General features: G+C 47.6%; 1 protein-coding gene across 1 annotated transcript in view; it reads left to right on the forward strand.

Annotated features, from left to right (window-relative positions):
• Positions 1-1,073: 1,073 nt before the first annotated feature.
• Positions 1,074-16,327, forward strand: part of RIN3 (Ras and Rab interactor 3) — an 88,193-nt gene continuing 72,939 nt past the window's right edge. The window contains exon 1 of the mRNA XM_077323530.1: positions 1,074-1,514. Coding sequence (XP_077179645.1) covers positions 1,480-1,514 — 35 coding nt within the window. The 5' untranslated portion in view covers positions 1,074-1,479. The remainder of the gene's footprint in view (positions 1,515-16,327) is intronic.

A 16,327-nucleotide genomic window follows, 5' to 3' on the forward strand; every position in this document is an offset into this window, starting at 1 on the left:
ATTTAAGTTTTCATTTATTTAATTTATATATATATGGCCTCCCGATAACCGGCTCAGGGCAGTGTACAACAGCAAGGAATAAAAATATAAATAAAGGGAGCCAGTTTTGGTGTAGTGGACTTCTAATCTGGCGAGCTGGGGTTGATTCCCTGCTCCTCCTCCACATGCAGCTAGCTGGGTGACCTTGGGCTTGCCGCACTGATAAAGCTGTTCTGACCGAGCAGGAATAACAGGGCTTTCTCAGCCTCACCCACCTCACAGGGTGTCTGTTGTGGGGAGAGGAAAGGGAAGGCAATTGTAAGTCACTTTGAGACTCCTTCTGGTAGAGAAAAGTGGCAATTAAGAACCAACTCTTCTAAAAATTAAGACATAAAAATATTTAAAACCGCATTCCATAACCATCACCAGCGTCAATATAGATATTGATGTTTTCATGGGGTGTTCTTCATTGGGGGGGGGGCATTTGATGTTATAGGATTACTGGCCCCAAGCAAAAGCTTGGCAAAAGAGCTCGATCGTACACACCCTGTGGAACTGTGCCAGCTGTCAGGGTCTGGATCACCTCTGGGAGCTCATGCCACCAAGCAGGTGCCAGGAATGACCAGTTGAGGCCATCCATCTTTCCTTGGGGCTAGGGACTCTGGTATTTGCAGAGTGAAGAGCTCTTCGGGGGACACAGACAGAGAGAGGGACCCTTAGGTACACAAGGTCAGGACTGCAAGTGGCCTTAAAGGTAAGACCCAATACTTTTGGACACCTTTGTTGGTATTAAAGGTGCTATTGGACTCCATTTTTTTAAAACACCTTTCTACACGTGCAAAAACAATCCATGTAGCAGCCAGGCCAGGACCCTTCAGGCTCTGCGTTTCTCTGGCAAGCCGCTTCCCTCCTGCAGGTCCTCTCGCAAGCTGCCTGAAGGTTTCCAGCCTGCATCTGGTTCCAGTTACTCCCTCCAACACGAAGACGCACGCCTCTGGAATTCGCGGGCGGCTGCAGAAAGCCCCTTCCCGTGCGCCCCGCGCTCCAGCTGCCTCGGCCCCAGGAGGTACCTGCAGGGCCCCGATCCCTTCCCGCCTTGCCTGGCTGGCTGCGTCCGGGGCTTCGAGGGCGCGAGGGCCGCCCCAGGCCAGTCCCTGCCTCAGCAGTCCCTGGTCGAGGGAAGCGCAACACCCCACCGCCCTTGACCACCAAGGCCTGCCTCTTCCTGAAAGCCCCTGGCCGCCTCAGTACAGGAAGTAGCAAAAGAGGGAGGCTCGCCTCGCCGCGCTTCTGGCGCTCAGAAAGTTCATTCCTCACGGCCGCCGCCGCCGGCGAGGGCAGGGCACAGAGAGCGCGCGCGGGTGCGGGGTTGTTGGTGGGGCTGGGGGCGCGGTCGTGCGGAGCGGCCGCATTTCGGGAGGGGAAGCCCCGCCAGGAAATGCCAAGGGGGCGCGCTCCGGCAGGAGGGAGCCTTGAGGGAGCCCCGGCAAACTCGCGGCGATGATGAAGACAGGCGAGGCAAAGCAGGGAGCTGGGTGAGTCCGCCGACAGCAGCAACTCTCTCTCCCTTTCTCTCTCTCTGGCTCCACTTTCCTGAGGTAAAAGGTGCTTGTCTCCCCTCCACCCCACCTCACTCCCGCCTCTTTTTGCTCGCTGGGGACAAGTTCTCTCGCCGCGCTTCTCATGCACGCCTCGCCTCCAGCCCGGCGCTAAATAAACGCCTCGACGAAAGTTGGTGGAAAAGGCGGAAAGCTGCCGGCCAGCGAAGCAGGGCGGGGAATCCGGGCAGAAAGCCGCCCGTTTTCCCAATCGCGGTCGTGCGTCTCTGCAAGGGCAGGGAAGGGCCGGCGCGGGTTTTGCCAGCCGCGCGCCTGGCTGGGCTTGCAAGGGCAGCAGGAGTCCCCCTCCCGCCCCTTTCGTGCCTCTGCTCTCGAGCAGCCGCGGGGCGCCTGTGCATTGCGCAGGTGAGGCTTGCTCGCTCTCTCGCCCCGGTTTGGCTCTGCGGCTGGACCTGTCGCGTTTCCTTCCGCACCCCGGCTGCGGATAAGGCCGGAGAGCAGGGTCAGTGAGAAAGTTCCGGTTCTAGGTCGCCAATGCAGGGACGCGGAGAGCAAATGGAGAGTCCAGGCAGGGGCGCCTTCACGACCAACGAAGTTTTATTCAAGGTGTGAGCTTCCGTGTGCACGCACACACACACTTCCTCAGATACAGTATGGTGGGATGGAAGGAATCAGGCCATACCTACAGGCAAAGTGTGAGAGTGTAAATCAACCTACAGCATAATGAAAATGGAGAGCGGATTCAAGAGATAAAGAGGGGAAAAACAGCCATTTGGATTTGTTTGTGTTCACTTGAGACTGAAGTGCATGGGAGACATTCGGCATACAATAAATATGCCATATGAAGAGAATAATGGCCCAATAGATAATCAGTTGCTGACAGGGGTTAGCTGAGATCTTGCCCTTCTGCCCCCTGCCTGTCCTCTCCAGTATGGAAGCATCTTGGGGGGGTATCACCTTCTCTGAAGTAGAGCATTTGGCAGGATGTGGAAGTTTGAGAGGGGCAGGAAAGCACATGGAATATTTTTAGTTCTCTAGGCAAATGTTTTCCCCATCCGTTGGGGTGGTTTGTGGAAGAAGGGGCTCTGCAAGTTCCAGGAGCCATTAAGACTGGGGTGGGGGAGGAGAAGTATGTGAGTGCCTATTGGCTTCTGTCAGGGACATCACCAATCCACATGAATGCAATCCTCAAATCAGTATTTCTGTTTGCTGCATATGCATTCTTAACCCCCTCCCCAACCTGGACCAGCCTTGTTCAGGTGATAAAGATTGTTGCAATGCCATCCTAAACCAAGTTCCACCTTTCTGTGGCCAACAAAGACAGTGAGTTTACAAGGGGATACCTCAACTTGGGAGTGCATGTTATCAACTTACGCTCATGTACTAATTGTTAAAAGAAGTGAGCGAAGGCCAGTTGAATCACAAATAGAGCAAAGAAATATTCGACGTGTAACGGCTTATGTCTTCTTTTTTAATTCAAAGTTGTATTTTTATGATATTTCAAAATTTAAAAACTTAACTTTGTAAAGGCTTTTATATCAGCCATTCATGTGTAAAAACCAAATCAAAGCCAAAATCAAAAGCCAAAACAGGGTCTGGATAATTCTATGTCAATTTCAATGTCCTGTTTTCAATTGTGTCTTCTTCAGTGGCTAAACTTTTTAAATGGCTGTTCACTTTGTCTATCCATCAATGGTTACATGTACAGCATATAAATTGTCCCGTAGGCTCACAATCTCTAGGAAAGTTCTTGAGTAGTAAAACAGGACATTGAAATTGACATAGAATTATCCAGACCCCGTTTTGGCTTTTGATTTTGGTGTACTAATTGTGTCTGTTTCTGGAGAATGTGGACCTGACCACAGTCACATCTGTCTTGGAATGTCTAGCAAGGGCCAAAAGCACAGTCTACATGTAAGTGCTTTATAACAAGGGTAGTCAATCTGGAGTTCTCCAGATGTCCATGGATTACAACTTCCATTTGCTGGCAGGGGCTCATGGGAACTGTAGTCCATGGACATCTGGAGGACCACAGGTTGACTACCCCTGCTTTATAAGACTGCTTGGAAATATCATCTGGTTGAGAAAGATGGAAAGGTCAAGCTTGAGTCTGACACTGAGAACTTATTGCATATATTTTATACCACTGACATCCTGTTCCTGGGCTTAATAGACAGCATTTGTGATGACATTCAAATGCTAGTCATGGCCAGGGTGGAGCAGTGGTTAGATAAGCCTTTCTCAACTTTTTACTGTTGAGAAACCCCCGAAACATTCTTCAGGCTTAGAGAAACCGCAGAAGTGGCACGGTCGTGCAGAGTGTTGTTGGGAAGTATAGCCCACTCGGAGCCCCTCCCCTTCCCACCCCCTCCAGGCCCAACTGGCCATTTTAGGAGGAGGAAAAAAGGGTCAATGGGATCATATATACAGGGAAGGTTCATGTTGAAGTGCTACACCAATTCGCCATGGTGCAAGAGGAGGCAGTGGGTGAGCTGATTGCCAGCTCTTGGTGGCCCCTTTAGTGAAGTAAGAGAAGAGTCCCCTTTTCACTACCCAAAGGAATCCCAGAGCAGCTTAGAATCATAGAGTTGGAAGGGTCTTACAAACACCTTTCCCTTCCTCTCCCTGCAACAGACACCATGTGAGGTAGGTAGGGCTGAGACAACTGCTCAGAGAGAACACCTGTAAGAGAACTGTGATTGGCCATTGTCACCTAGCTGGCTGCATGTGGAGGAGGATTGAGGAATCAAACCTGGTTCTCCAGACTAGAGTCCGCTGCTCTTAACCACTACACCCCACTGGCTGACTTACAGGTTGGCAGTGGTACATCTGAAGGACTATTTCCAGTTAGTCATATCTGCCTTTGTATTGAGGTTAGCCAGGGAGACTCTGCCATAGGAAGTCACAATAATGTTTCGAGATGACCACCTACAGGCACCTTCTTGGCAGTGGCTCCTACTCTGTGTAATATCTTTGAAATTGCACGTGGTCCCCTCACTTATGCTGGCCCCTCACTTGTGTATAGCTAAATTTTGTTTAAAAGATAAGTTTCAAAGATTTTTTAACGGTATTCTCTACTGCTGTCTTTTGGTATTATGCATAAGTTGCCTTAACCATTTTGAATGGCAAAAGTGGCATATAAATACCCTGCCCACATAACTTCAGGCAGCAGCTGTTGTAATATTTACAGGTAAAAGGTAAAGGTATCACCTGTGCAAGAACTGGGGTGATGCCTTCTAGTGTTTTCATGGCAGACTCAATACGGGGTGGTTTGCCAGTGCCTTCCCCAGTCATTACCATTTACCCCCCAGCAAGCTTGGTACTCATTTTACTGACCTCGGAAGGATGGAAGGCTGAGTCAACCTTGAGCCGGCTGCTGGGATTGAACTCCCAGCCTCATGGGCAGAGCTTTCAGACTGCATGTCTGCTGCCTTACCACTCTGCGCCACAAGAGGCTCCATAATATTTACAGGTATTACTGGCCAAATGCAGTGTTTCTTGTTCCCTAAGTGCTTCCAAGGAGTTGAAGAGAAGGGCTTTTTTTTTGGGGGGGGGAGGAGAAAAGGAAGGGGAAAGGGAGAAAAGGAAGCATGGGGGAAGGGGATGACTAAACTAATGGGGTGATGGTTCTGTCTTTCCAAGGAGTCACTCAAATGAATGATAGGACTTCCCACAGAACCGAGATGTGTTTGTAACCGTCACAATGTGAGATCCCCATGAAAACCAGGAACTGTGAAGGAATTAAATATGAAAGTAGCTCAGGAACCACAATGTGGTTTGCTAAACTAGTGTCAGAATGAGTAAGGAAGTCAAGTGCATTTTTTTAAAAAGAATCACTTATACAAATTATTTTTAAAGCAGCCCTTGTGCTTCTTTTTAAGGATTCTCGCCTTAAGATGGACAGATTGAAGATGTTTAAGTGATTGTCGTGGATAGACAGAGAATTCTAGGTTGCTTGCTAGAAGCAAGTGGTGGGAGGAAATTGTTAATGAAAGGGCAAAAAATCACTCTTGGGGCTTTGAGGAGGTCATGTCAAACCGAAATTAGGCTTATCAACCCCACTAAAAAACAAACTAAAAGGAGTTCCTGTTTCCTACTGAAAACAATCATAGGAAAATGACATCACCTTTATAAACCAAGTGGGAAAAAACAGCATGACAGACAATGCAAGGGTTTCTTATCTGTCTTCCGCACTCTGCGAACTCTGAAGGTATCCAGATACCTCAGCACAGCATACAGTAGAAAAACCTGTGTTGAGATGACCAAAAGGGAATGGAACTTGGGTTTCAGCAGAAAACGAGCAAAATCAACAGGTAGTTTCAAAGGCCTGATTTCTGATAAATTCAAGGTTAAGTTTCAAAAATGGAAATAACATTTGTGTATTTCTTAAGTTACTGAAAGTATTGGTTGGTCACCATTCCAGAAAAAAGTGCTTAAGACAGGTCACGGCTACCTGAACATCACAGCAGTAGCAACTGGAGTGAAGGGGACTTACACCTGATTTAAGCATGACAATAATAAACAGTGTTAAAAGCAGAAAAAAATAAATGTTTTTATATATCTGTCCTATAGTAAATTCCTATTTTTATAGGTAGGCTTTTAGATCTTTATATTCATCTGCTTCATGCTGCTATTAAAAATTTTTGATTTGTGGTGTGTTCATGCTGCAAGTTTCTGTATGTTTTAGTATTAACAGTGCGATCATAAGCATAGTCTACAGTTGCCAACCTCCAGGTAAGGCCTAGCGATCTCCAGGAATTACAACTCATCTCTAGACTATAGAAATCAGTTATCTGGGGGAAACTGCAGCCTCAGAAGTAGAATTGGTTTTTATACCCCATTTTTCACAACTCAAAGGAGTCTCAAAGTGACTTACAAAAAAACCCACAGGTATTATTTTACCCATGTTGACAATTACGGCTATGGCTTGTAAGAATTATAGAATCATGAGTTGGAAGGGGCCATACAGGCCATGTAGTCCAACCTTCTGCTCAAAGCCTAAAGCATCCAGAATAAGTATCCAGCTGCTGCTGGAATACTGTGAGTGAGGGGGAGCTCACTACCTCCTTAGGCAGTCAATTCTACTGCTGAACGAGTCTGTGATTTTTCCTCCTGATATCTAAGTGATATCATTCTCCATGTAGTTCAAGCCCGTTACTCTGAGTCCTGTCCTCTGCTGCCAACAGAAACCATTCCTGCCCTCTTCCAAGTGACAACCTTTCAAATAAACAGAGAAATCATGTCCCCTCTCAACCTCCTCTTCTCAAGGCTGAGTGTTCCCAAATCCCTCAGCCTTTCCTCAGAGGGCTTGATCCCCAGGCCCTGGATCAGTCTCGTTGCTTTCTTCTGAACTCTCTCAGTTTTGTCCATGTTTTTAAAGCGAGGCCTCCAGAACTGCACACCGTGTAAAGGTAAAGGTATCCCTTGTGCAAGCACCGAGTCATGTCTGACCCTTGGGGTGAGGCCCTCTAACGTTTTCATGGCAGACTCAATACGGGGTGGTTTGCCAGTGCCTTCCCCAGTCATTACCGTTTACCCCCCCCCCCCCAGCAAGCTGGGTACACACCGTGTAGATGGCTTTAAAAGGGGACTAGGCAGATTCATGAAAGATACATTAATCGGTGGCTATTAGCCATGGTGACTAAAGGGAACATCCAAGTTCAGAGGCCATGGACCACTGGCTGATCTAGCAGGGCTTTATGTTCTTAATTCTACACCAGGCTGAAATCCCCTTGGGCTTCAATGAGCACTAAACAACCCGGCTGTGTGCAGGATGGGAATCTGGGTGTATATTGTTCAGCACATTGTTATGAGATTATTGTTATGAGCAGGGGGTTGGACTAGATGGCCTGTATGGCCCCTTCCAACTCTATGATTCTATGATTCTATTCACAAATGAAAGCGATAACAAGGAGCATTTTCAACTAGGAGTGCTACACTGTCATTTTGTATTGGAGATGGGCATTAACTTTTTCAGAGAATGGAAGGCGGTATGACAGATGCACGGTTCTTTGTGGTTTGCACATTCATCCCATTGTTATCCACAGGCTCTGAGCCTTTCTATTGTGCTTTCAAAACAGGCAGTACAACTGTCCCTCACTATCCGAAAAACGAATGTCTGTGCACTGCCTTAAAAAGGGGGGGGGGTCTGTAGTGCAGTAGACCAACATTGTTCATTTTAACCCAACTACAAAAATGTGAGGGATTTTCATTCGGTGGTATCCAAAACACCTGTTGGTTTGAGACATACATCTTCCATTTTGTAATATCCCAGTGTTTCCTTAATTCAGATTAACCTCATGAATTCTGGAGTATGTCTCAGTTTTATCATGAGTCAACGTCTAGGCACTCTGACCTGGATGTCCCAGGCTAGTCCCATCTTGCCAGATCTCAGAAGCTAAGCAGGGTTGTCCCTGGATAGTATTTGAATAGGAAACCTCCAAACAATACCAGGGTCATAGAGGCATCATCCTGCCAACGAAAGTGTGTCTAGTCAAGGCTTTGGTCTTCCCAGTTGCAATGTATGGCTGTGAAAGTTGGACCATAAGGAAGGCCGAGCATCAAAGAATTGAGGCTTTTGGACTCTGGTGCTGGAGAAGACTCTTGCGAGTCCCTTGGACTGCAAGGTGAACAAACCGGTCAGTCCTAGAGGATATCAGCCCTGACTGCTCCTTAGAAGGCCAGATCCTGAAGATGAAACTCAAATACTTTGGCCACCTCACGAGAAAGAAGGACTCCCTGGAGAAGAGCCTAATGCTGGGAGCGACTGAGGGCAAAAGAAGAAGCGATGTCAGAGAATGAGGTGGCTGGATGTAGTCACTGTAGCAGTAGGTGCAAACTTAAATGGACTCCGGGGAATGGTAGAGGACAGGAAGACCTGGAGGATCATTGTCCATGGGGTCGCGATGGGTCGGACACGACTTCGCACATAACAACAACAAAGCATGGGGGCAGGCAATGGAAAACCACCTCTGGAGGTCTCTTGCCTTGAAAACCCTGCAAGGTCTCTATCAGTCAGTTGTGACTTGATGGCCCCTTCCACCACCAGTGTCCCATGTACTACAAGACACGTTGCAGTTAGTTCTTTGGGGGTTTTTATAGTTTGATGGGAAAAAGCTCCACATCAGCAAATCAAGGCCTATTCTGCACACAACAAATAATGCACTTTCAATGCACTTTCAAGTAGATTTTCCTGTTCTGCACAGGAAAATCCAGCTGCTAAAACACACTGAAAGTGCATTATCCTATGTCTGCAGAATGGGCCCAAGCTTCTGTTTTCCATTTGCAACCCCCCCCCCGACTATACAAGCATTTGGAGGGTATTCGTTTTGACAGAAACAATGATCATTTCAGAAATTCTGCCACGTATGCTTGTTTAATGTAACCCTTAACATTCTCAAAAATGTCCGGTGGAGCTTTTTCCCACACCTCTCAATGAGGCTTGTCAATTCCAGTAAGATCCAGACTTCTCCAGTCAGTAAGATACTCTTCTATCTCACAAGCAGGCAAGTACAACTGGGTTTAGATTTCAGGCCCAACATCTTTGCATTTAGGGATTAACAACAGCTCCCCTTTGCTCTGACTGCTCAGATTAATAGGGAAGGACAGCTAGAAATTCATGTTTATTAGTGACAGGAAAAAGTCCCAAGTGATGGCCACTTGCAATTAAATGAGCTGCCCTGAAGTGCATAAATGTGCCCGCAACACAGAAGCATCCGAACAAGGCCGTTGTTTTGTACCTCTCACAGTGGTAGAGAGCCAGCTTGGTGTACTGGTTAAGAGCGACGGCTTTTAATCTGCTGAGCCGGGTTTGATTCCCTGCTTCTCCCTCACATGCAGCCAGCTTGGTGACCTTGGGCTCGCCACAGCACTAATAAAGCTGTTCTGACCGAGCAGTGATATCAGGGCTCTCTCAGCCTCACCCACCTCACAGGGTGTCTGTTGTGGGGAGAGGAATGGGAAGGCGACTGTAAGCAGCTTTGAGACTCCTTTGGGTAGTGAAAAGCGGCATATAAGAACCAACTCTTCTTCTTCAGTAATCTCAGGGCTCTCTCAGCCTCACCCACCTCACAGGGTGTCTGTTGTGGAGAGATGAAAGGGAAGGCTCCTTCGCATGCACGCATTTGTTAAGCGGTGACTTCTATGACTGAACAGGACATCATACTGCAAAGGTACTTGTCATCTGTACCGCACTGCATGAGTAGTGAATAGGCGTGTGTCTGTCAGTCTTGAGGCAAACAGAATGGGAAAAGTGGAGTTTGCTCTAGTGACAAAAAAATCGTATGTACAGAATCCAATTTAGTGGGTTGGGTCCTAGCATTCGTCTTGTTGCAGAGTCTTTTCGTTTATGGGTTTTTTTAAAGAGAAAGACAAAAGGGACTGGACGATCCAAAGGGAGACGCAGCGTTCCTTTATCTTTCCTAGTCGCCTAGAAAAGCAGCAAGTTTTTCTCATTGATGCAGGACAAGTTTTGTCTACCAAACTTCCCTCTTCCTTCCAATTTGAAATGTACAGGAGCTCTCTGTTTCCTTGCGGCGTAGACAGAAAAGCAGGCTGAAGCCCATGGATGATTCTCAGATATTAAGTAAAGGAGTCCTGTTTCACAGTTTGCCATTCAGGTTAAATCCCGTGTCTGGAAACAACACCAAAAGCAGATGGTCCCTGCATCAGATTCTGGTGGGGAAACAGTTTGTTGATTTTACTGCTGAATTGTTCAGAGCATCAAAGGCAGGAAGGTGCTTTGGGCGAGGGAAAAGCCTGCTGGAGGGCCTTGTTCCAGTGACTGCGGAAAAAGCAAGGACTGAACTGTAACACTAAGACCATGGACTTGTTCAAATCACAGACTTCTTATGGCATGTGGCCTTAGTATCTTCCGTTCCTAGATAATATGTGTGCTGTAAGCCTTGTCCGTATATGGGCATGCCTGGAACTTTTGACTGGCCTTCAAGAGAAACCATTTAAGGCCTTTTGCTGCCTGTTTTCTTCACAGAAGATCAAAGCCTAAGTAGTGAGCTTTACCAGGGGGAAATCTGAGACAGTCTTAGCCTGGAACAGCAATTGTGTGCCTCTGTTCTTGTAAGAACACGTATGAAGCTGCCTTATGCGGAGTCAGACGATTGGTCAGTGTGGTCCAGTCTGATGGGGAGCTGCTCACCTTGTTGTCAGGCATAAAAGAAGAAGAAGAAGAAGAAGAGTTGGTTCTTATATGCTGCTTAACCGAAGGAGTCTCAAAGCGGCTTACAATCACTTTCCCTTTCCTCTCCTCACAACAGACACCCTGTGGGGTGGGTGAGGCTGAGAGAGCCCTGATATCACTGCTCGGTCAGATCAGTTTTATCAGTGCTGTGGCAAGCCCAAGGTCACCCAGCTGGCTGCATGTGGGGGAGCAGGGAATCAAACCCGGCATGCCAGATTAGAAGTCCGCACTCCTAACCACTACACCAAGCTGGCACTTGGTGTAGATTTTTCTTATCACCTGCTTCCTGATCCATGGTGTCGTGGCTAAGAGCGGTGTCTAATCTGGAGAACCTGGTTTGATTCCCCCACCCCTCCACATGCAGCCATCTTGGGCATCCACAGTTCTCTCAGAGCTCTCTCACCCCCACCTACCTCACAGGGTGCCTATTGTGGGGAGAGGAAAGGAAGGTGATTGTAAGTTGCTTTGAGGCTTCTTTGGGTAGTGAAAAACCATCATATCGCACTAGGATTCCCCCCCCCCTTCCCAGGTTTCACTCCCAAATCTCCAGGAATTTCTCATTCTGGAACTGGCAGCCATAATCCCAACAGAAGAAATAACATGAATAAACTGTTATACTAAAGGCTTTGCATTTTGGTGTTTAAAAGCTGGCCCTTAATCCTTTCTTTCTTCTTCTTTTAGTTTGTGTCAACAGTAAAACACAAATTGGCTCCACGGCTTGCATTTGGACACAGTTTATAAGCAAATTCAGCACGCAGAACCATGCACCCTGAATACATTATACACTATAGCTATGCACTGTTTATTTTGCTTAAAAAGGAGAAAATTAACAGAGATTGCTAAGCACAAAGTAAGAATGAAACACAAAGAAAACTCATAGTGGCATCTTAGTTTTGCAAGAGAACTCTGTTATTATCCATAGAAGAAGGTCCAAACTAGACATGTAGACTTCTAAAGAGTTAAGTTAGAAGCAGCTGTGGCCATGGCTGTTAAAAATGAAGGAGAGCCCAGATGCTCTGAATGCTGCTGCGGATAGAGAAAGGGTTCCCCTCCCGACCCCGTTTTCCTGTGACAAAATAGCGTTAGGAGGGAGCCCTCCCCGCCCCTCCCCCTTTTGCCATCCCCTTTGCACAGGGTACTCCATGTGGAGCACCAAAACTGGGGAAATAACTCTCAACAAGTGCTTGAGTTTTTATTCTGCCATAAACTTTTGGGGACTAGAGTACGGTAGAATACAAATGTGCTCAGTTTCTCCAGTTGATTTAAATAATAGGGCAGTGGTCCCCAACCCGCGGGCCACGGCCCGGTGACGGGCCGCGAAGGCCGTGGCGCCGGGCCGCAGCTCCCTCTTCCTGCCCCCCCCCCCGAAGTGAGAAGCGGCCGATTAGCTCGCAGCCCGGCAAGCTTCTTGTTTCGGGAGGGGGGAGAAGAGAAGCTTGCCGAGCCGCAAGCTAATCGGCCGCTTTGGCGGCCGAGTTGCTGGTGGCCCGGAGGGGCCGGGAGAGGGAGCCGTGGCCGCCTGCATGGCGGCGGCGCAAACGCGCCTGCGTGGACTGCCGCGCGTGCGTGGGGCCCCAGGCCACCCTCTCCCCTCACTCCGGAGCAGTGGTCCACGGCAGCCAGAAGGTTGCGGACCACTGTAATAGGGGGTTGTCCCTGAAATGTGAACCTGCTGAAGCCAAGAGGCAGGGATCTAGCTTTCTGTAAAATTCGGGTTAGTTGAATGTTTTCCGCTCCTGTTCAACATTATGAACTGGAGTTTTATGCGAGTATGACGTAAGAGGAATAATCCCTCTGAACTCTCATCAGGAAAGATCAGCTCCAGGGCCATGATGTGGGGTGGCCTTTCAAAGTGAAACCTGCTTTGCTCCCTTTCTCTGCTCCGAAATTGACTGCGGCTTGCTTGCTTCAGACCCTACAGCAAGGGAAGCCGCTGTGGTCATGCAGACTGCACGACGCGAGTTCTGAATGTAGCTGCAAACTCTTCCCCCTTCCTCTAGCGCCGCGGTAATGATTACCACAGCTGCAAGCCCATTTCCTTTGTCCATCTTTTGTTAAAAGGGCAAGCGTTTTGTGCTATCAAGCATGATAAATAAGAACCCTTCATTGTTCCTAATGTTGCCATCGTGCTCGGTCTTGAATGAGTAGCTGGTATTTTTAAAATTGCTCAACCCATTGTCTCCTCTGGTTAAACAGGTTTGCCAGGTTTTTTTTCTTTAAGATTATAAAAACCCTGCAAAATCAACAAACAGAGAGATGGTAGTGATATAAAGAATAAGAGCTGGGTGTTTTTTTTTATCCCGCTTTTTTGTACCTTGTCTCAGTCAGAATCACCTTCCCTTCCTTTCCCCACAACAGACACCTTGTGAGGTCGGTGGGACTGAGAGAGCTCCAAGAGAACTGTGACTGGCCCAAGATTACCCAGCTGGCTACACGTGGAGGAGTGGGGAAGCAGACCCAGTTCTCCAGATTAGAATCCACCGCCCTTACCACTACACCACCCTGTCTCTGAGTATGCATAACACTGGCAAGAATGCCTCCTGCCATAATAAGGGAATGGCCAGTGTTTACTTTCACAACTAAAAGCCTCTTGGGATTAATTCAGTTTAAAACCTGGCTGGGCTTTTACCCCAAAGGGCCTAGGTCCGCAGACCCCTGAACCTGTTGTTAGGCCTGTGTCTGTAACAAATGTTCGGTACATACAATTTCCTAGCAGGAGTCTTTAGTCATCCAGACTCATGGGCTGTGAAATTCCCCTTCCTTCACCATTTCCATCACTGTATTGCTTCCTTGTAGGAATGTTAGGTGTGTGAATGAGCCCCAGGGGTCCTGTCCCAGCAAAGCATCAGTTTCCAAATCTCCAGTGGTTCAGGTTTGGTCATTCTGCCTTCATCATCACGTCACACCCATCTGGCAAAGTCCAAGCCTGGGAGCTGGCCTAGCCTTACACCCTACTGGCTGGCGATGAATCCAAAACATTTCCCATCTGTTTAGGCAGTAAGCGGTTTCTGTTTTCCTTGGTTGCAGGGGACGCGTTCTTCAACGATGACTCTACCGCCGTCATTTCTAAAAAATGCATCCCTCACACTCAAGGAAAACAGAAATGCATTTGCTTAACAGATCAGGGAAGTGGGTTGGAGTTTGGCTTCTTTAAAAGTGAATACCCCAAAAACGAAATGTGCAGAGAGTGCAGTTTGCAGCACCCTGCAGTTTGTGTAGCACCCTGCAGTCTGTAGCACCCTGCAGATGGTTGGAGTTTGGCTTCTTTAAAAGTTAATACCCCAAAAACGAAATGTGCAGAGAGTGCAGTTTGCAGCACCCTGCAGTTTGTGTAGCACCCTGCAGTTTGTGTAGAACCTTGCAGTTTGTAGCACCCTGCAGGTTGTGTAGCACCCTGCAGTTTGTAGCACCCTGCAGTTTGTGTAGCACCCTGCAGTTTGTAGCACCCTGCAGACCAGCTTTGCTTTGCCTTTACACACTTCTCTTGTGGGACACATCACCAAAGGGACTCAGGGGGGAAACTGCATATTCCCAGTTTCCCCCACTTGAACGATGACAGCCTTTTCTCAACCACCAGTTTCACTTGTCTCATGTTGTCTGATCGGACTTCGCCAAAAATTTATATGACTTTCTACTAATGGGCTGATCAGTTGTTGCCACAAAGCTAATATTCAGGCGGTTTTCCAAAGTCATGAGATCCAGCAGGGTGTAGCTTTTAAAGTGACAGACTAAGATCTGGAAACCCCAGGTTTGAGCCGTCCCCCCGCCACAGAAGTATGGTGGGTGACCCTGGGCCAGTCACTCTCAGCCTAGCCTACCTCACAGGGCTGTTGTGAGGATGAAACAGAGGAGAGTAACGTAAGCTTGTTTGTGGTCCCCACTGGGGAGAAAGGTAGGATAAAAATGTACAAAAATAACCAAAATAAAACGCAGTGATGTTTGTTGATGGTGTACTTTGGATTTGTTGCATTTGTTGCAGGTGTTTTGTGATGTTTGATCACCCCTGTCAAAAAAGGCCGAGAGTTATGGGAAGGGGAGGGAGAAGGAGTGGTGGTGTCTTGGATCAGGAGCACAATTCAGCTATTTGTAATTCCAGTGGCAGAATCAACATGGAAACCTTTGAGACTCAAAAGCTCCGACAGACATTCTGTGTGACAGTCTCCAGTTGCCGCGTACCTCTTTAATTGACCGCTCCATTTGTTTTACTTCCTTATTACGTACTTCGCTGCTTTCCCTTTCTGCACATTTTGTTGCCATTTGCTCACAATAGAACTTTCTGTACTCACTGGTCTTTCCCACCTAATTCCTAAATGTAGGTCCCATAAGGCAGGGGTAGTCAACCTGTGGTCCTCCAGATGCTCATGGACTACAATTCCCACGAGCCCCTGCCAGTGTTGTAGTCCATGTAGGGAATTGTAGTCCATGAGCATCTGGAGGACCATGAGCATCTGGAGGACCACAGGTTGACTACCCCTGCCATAAGGTGTTGCTGTCTCTTGCTTAGATCAGCCAGTCTTTAGGAGAAGGTATTCGGGCCATCCGAGATTCCATGCTGACATATGTGCTCATGGCACCAGCTCCCATGTCCTAGATTATGTCTGCCGGGTGCTCAGCGTTTTGAGTCTGAGGATAATCTTGTCCTTGGGTGGGGGGAATAGCTGGTGTTGCCTTTTGCCATCTCAGAAGCATGCAGATTGGCAATTGCAGGAGGCCTTATTCAGGAACTGCTGAACTTTGTCTTTCCAGTATTATTTTCTCTGGGACATCAAGCTCGTAATGAGCTCATTTCCTTCTGTCACATCAAATGCAGGAATTTGATTCTATGACAGTAGCAAGCAAGTAAAATTTAGGCAGTGGATTTCAAAAAAATTTTTTGTGGCAGTTCCTCTCTGGAGTGTGGCTTTGGCTAAGTATGGATAACCACAGGTCTCTCCTTCCGTACTTGAAGAAACTTCTTTCTTTCTTTCTTTCTTTCTTTCTTTCTTTCTTTCTTTCTTTCTTTCTTTCTTTCTGTCTGTCTGTCTGTCTGTCTGTCTGTCTGTCTGTCTGTCTGTCTGTCTGTCTGTCTGTGTCTCTCTCTCTCTCTCTCTCTCTCTCTCTCTCCCATCCATCCATCCATCCATCCATCCATCCATCCATCCATCCATCCATCCATCCATCCATCCATCCATATGCTGCCGCTCCCAGATCAGACGGCCCACAGGAGCTTTATGGCTACCCGGAGCAAAGACATTTGCCCTTTTCACATGCATGCATGGAGAACATGATTGGGATTGCCCCACTGGACACACTTTGCATTCGTTGAATGCAGCCTACCATTGAACAGAACCTTCATGCATAAACCCAAACATGCAAAGGCATTTGTTGACATTGCGTGGTTCCTGGGAAAATGCATTACTCCAGGTCATGCATAAGTCACATATATTTCTATGTATACATGTGAGATCTGTCTGAATGGGATTTCTGAGGCACAGAAGTGGAATACAAGACTGTTCGGAGTAACTCTAACCGCTCTCCCTCCTACTGGTGCCAAAATGGACCTACAAAAAGCATGTCAGAAATGGAAGAGGGACCCAAATTTCTGTAGTTACAG

The sequence above is a fragment of the Paroedura picta genome, chromosome 2, assembly GCF_049243985.1.
Source record: "Paroedura picta isolate Pp20150507F chromosome 2, Ppicta_v3.0, whole genome shotgun sequence".
Taxonomy (NCBI): domain Eukaryota; kingdom Metazoa; phylum Chordata; class Lepidosauria; order Squamata; family Gekkonidae; genus Paroedura; species Paroedura picta.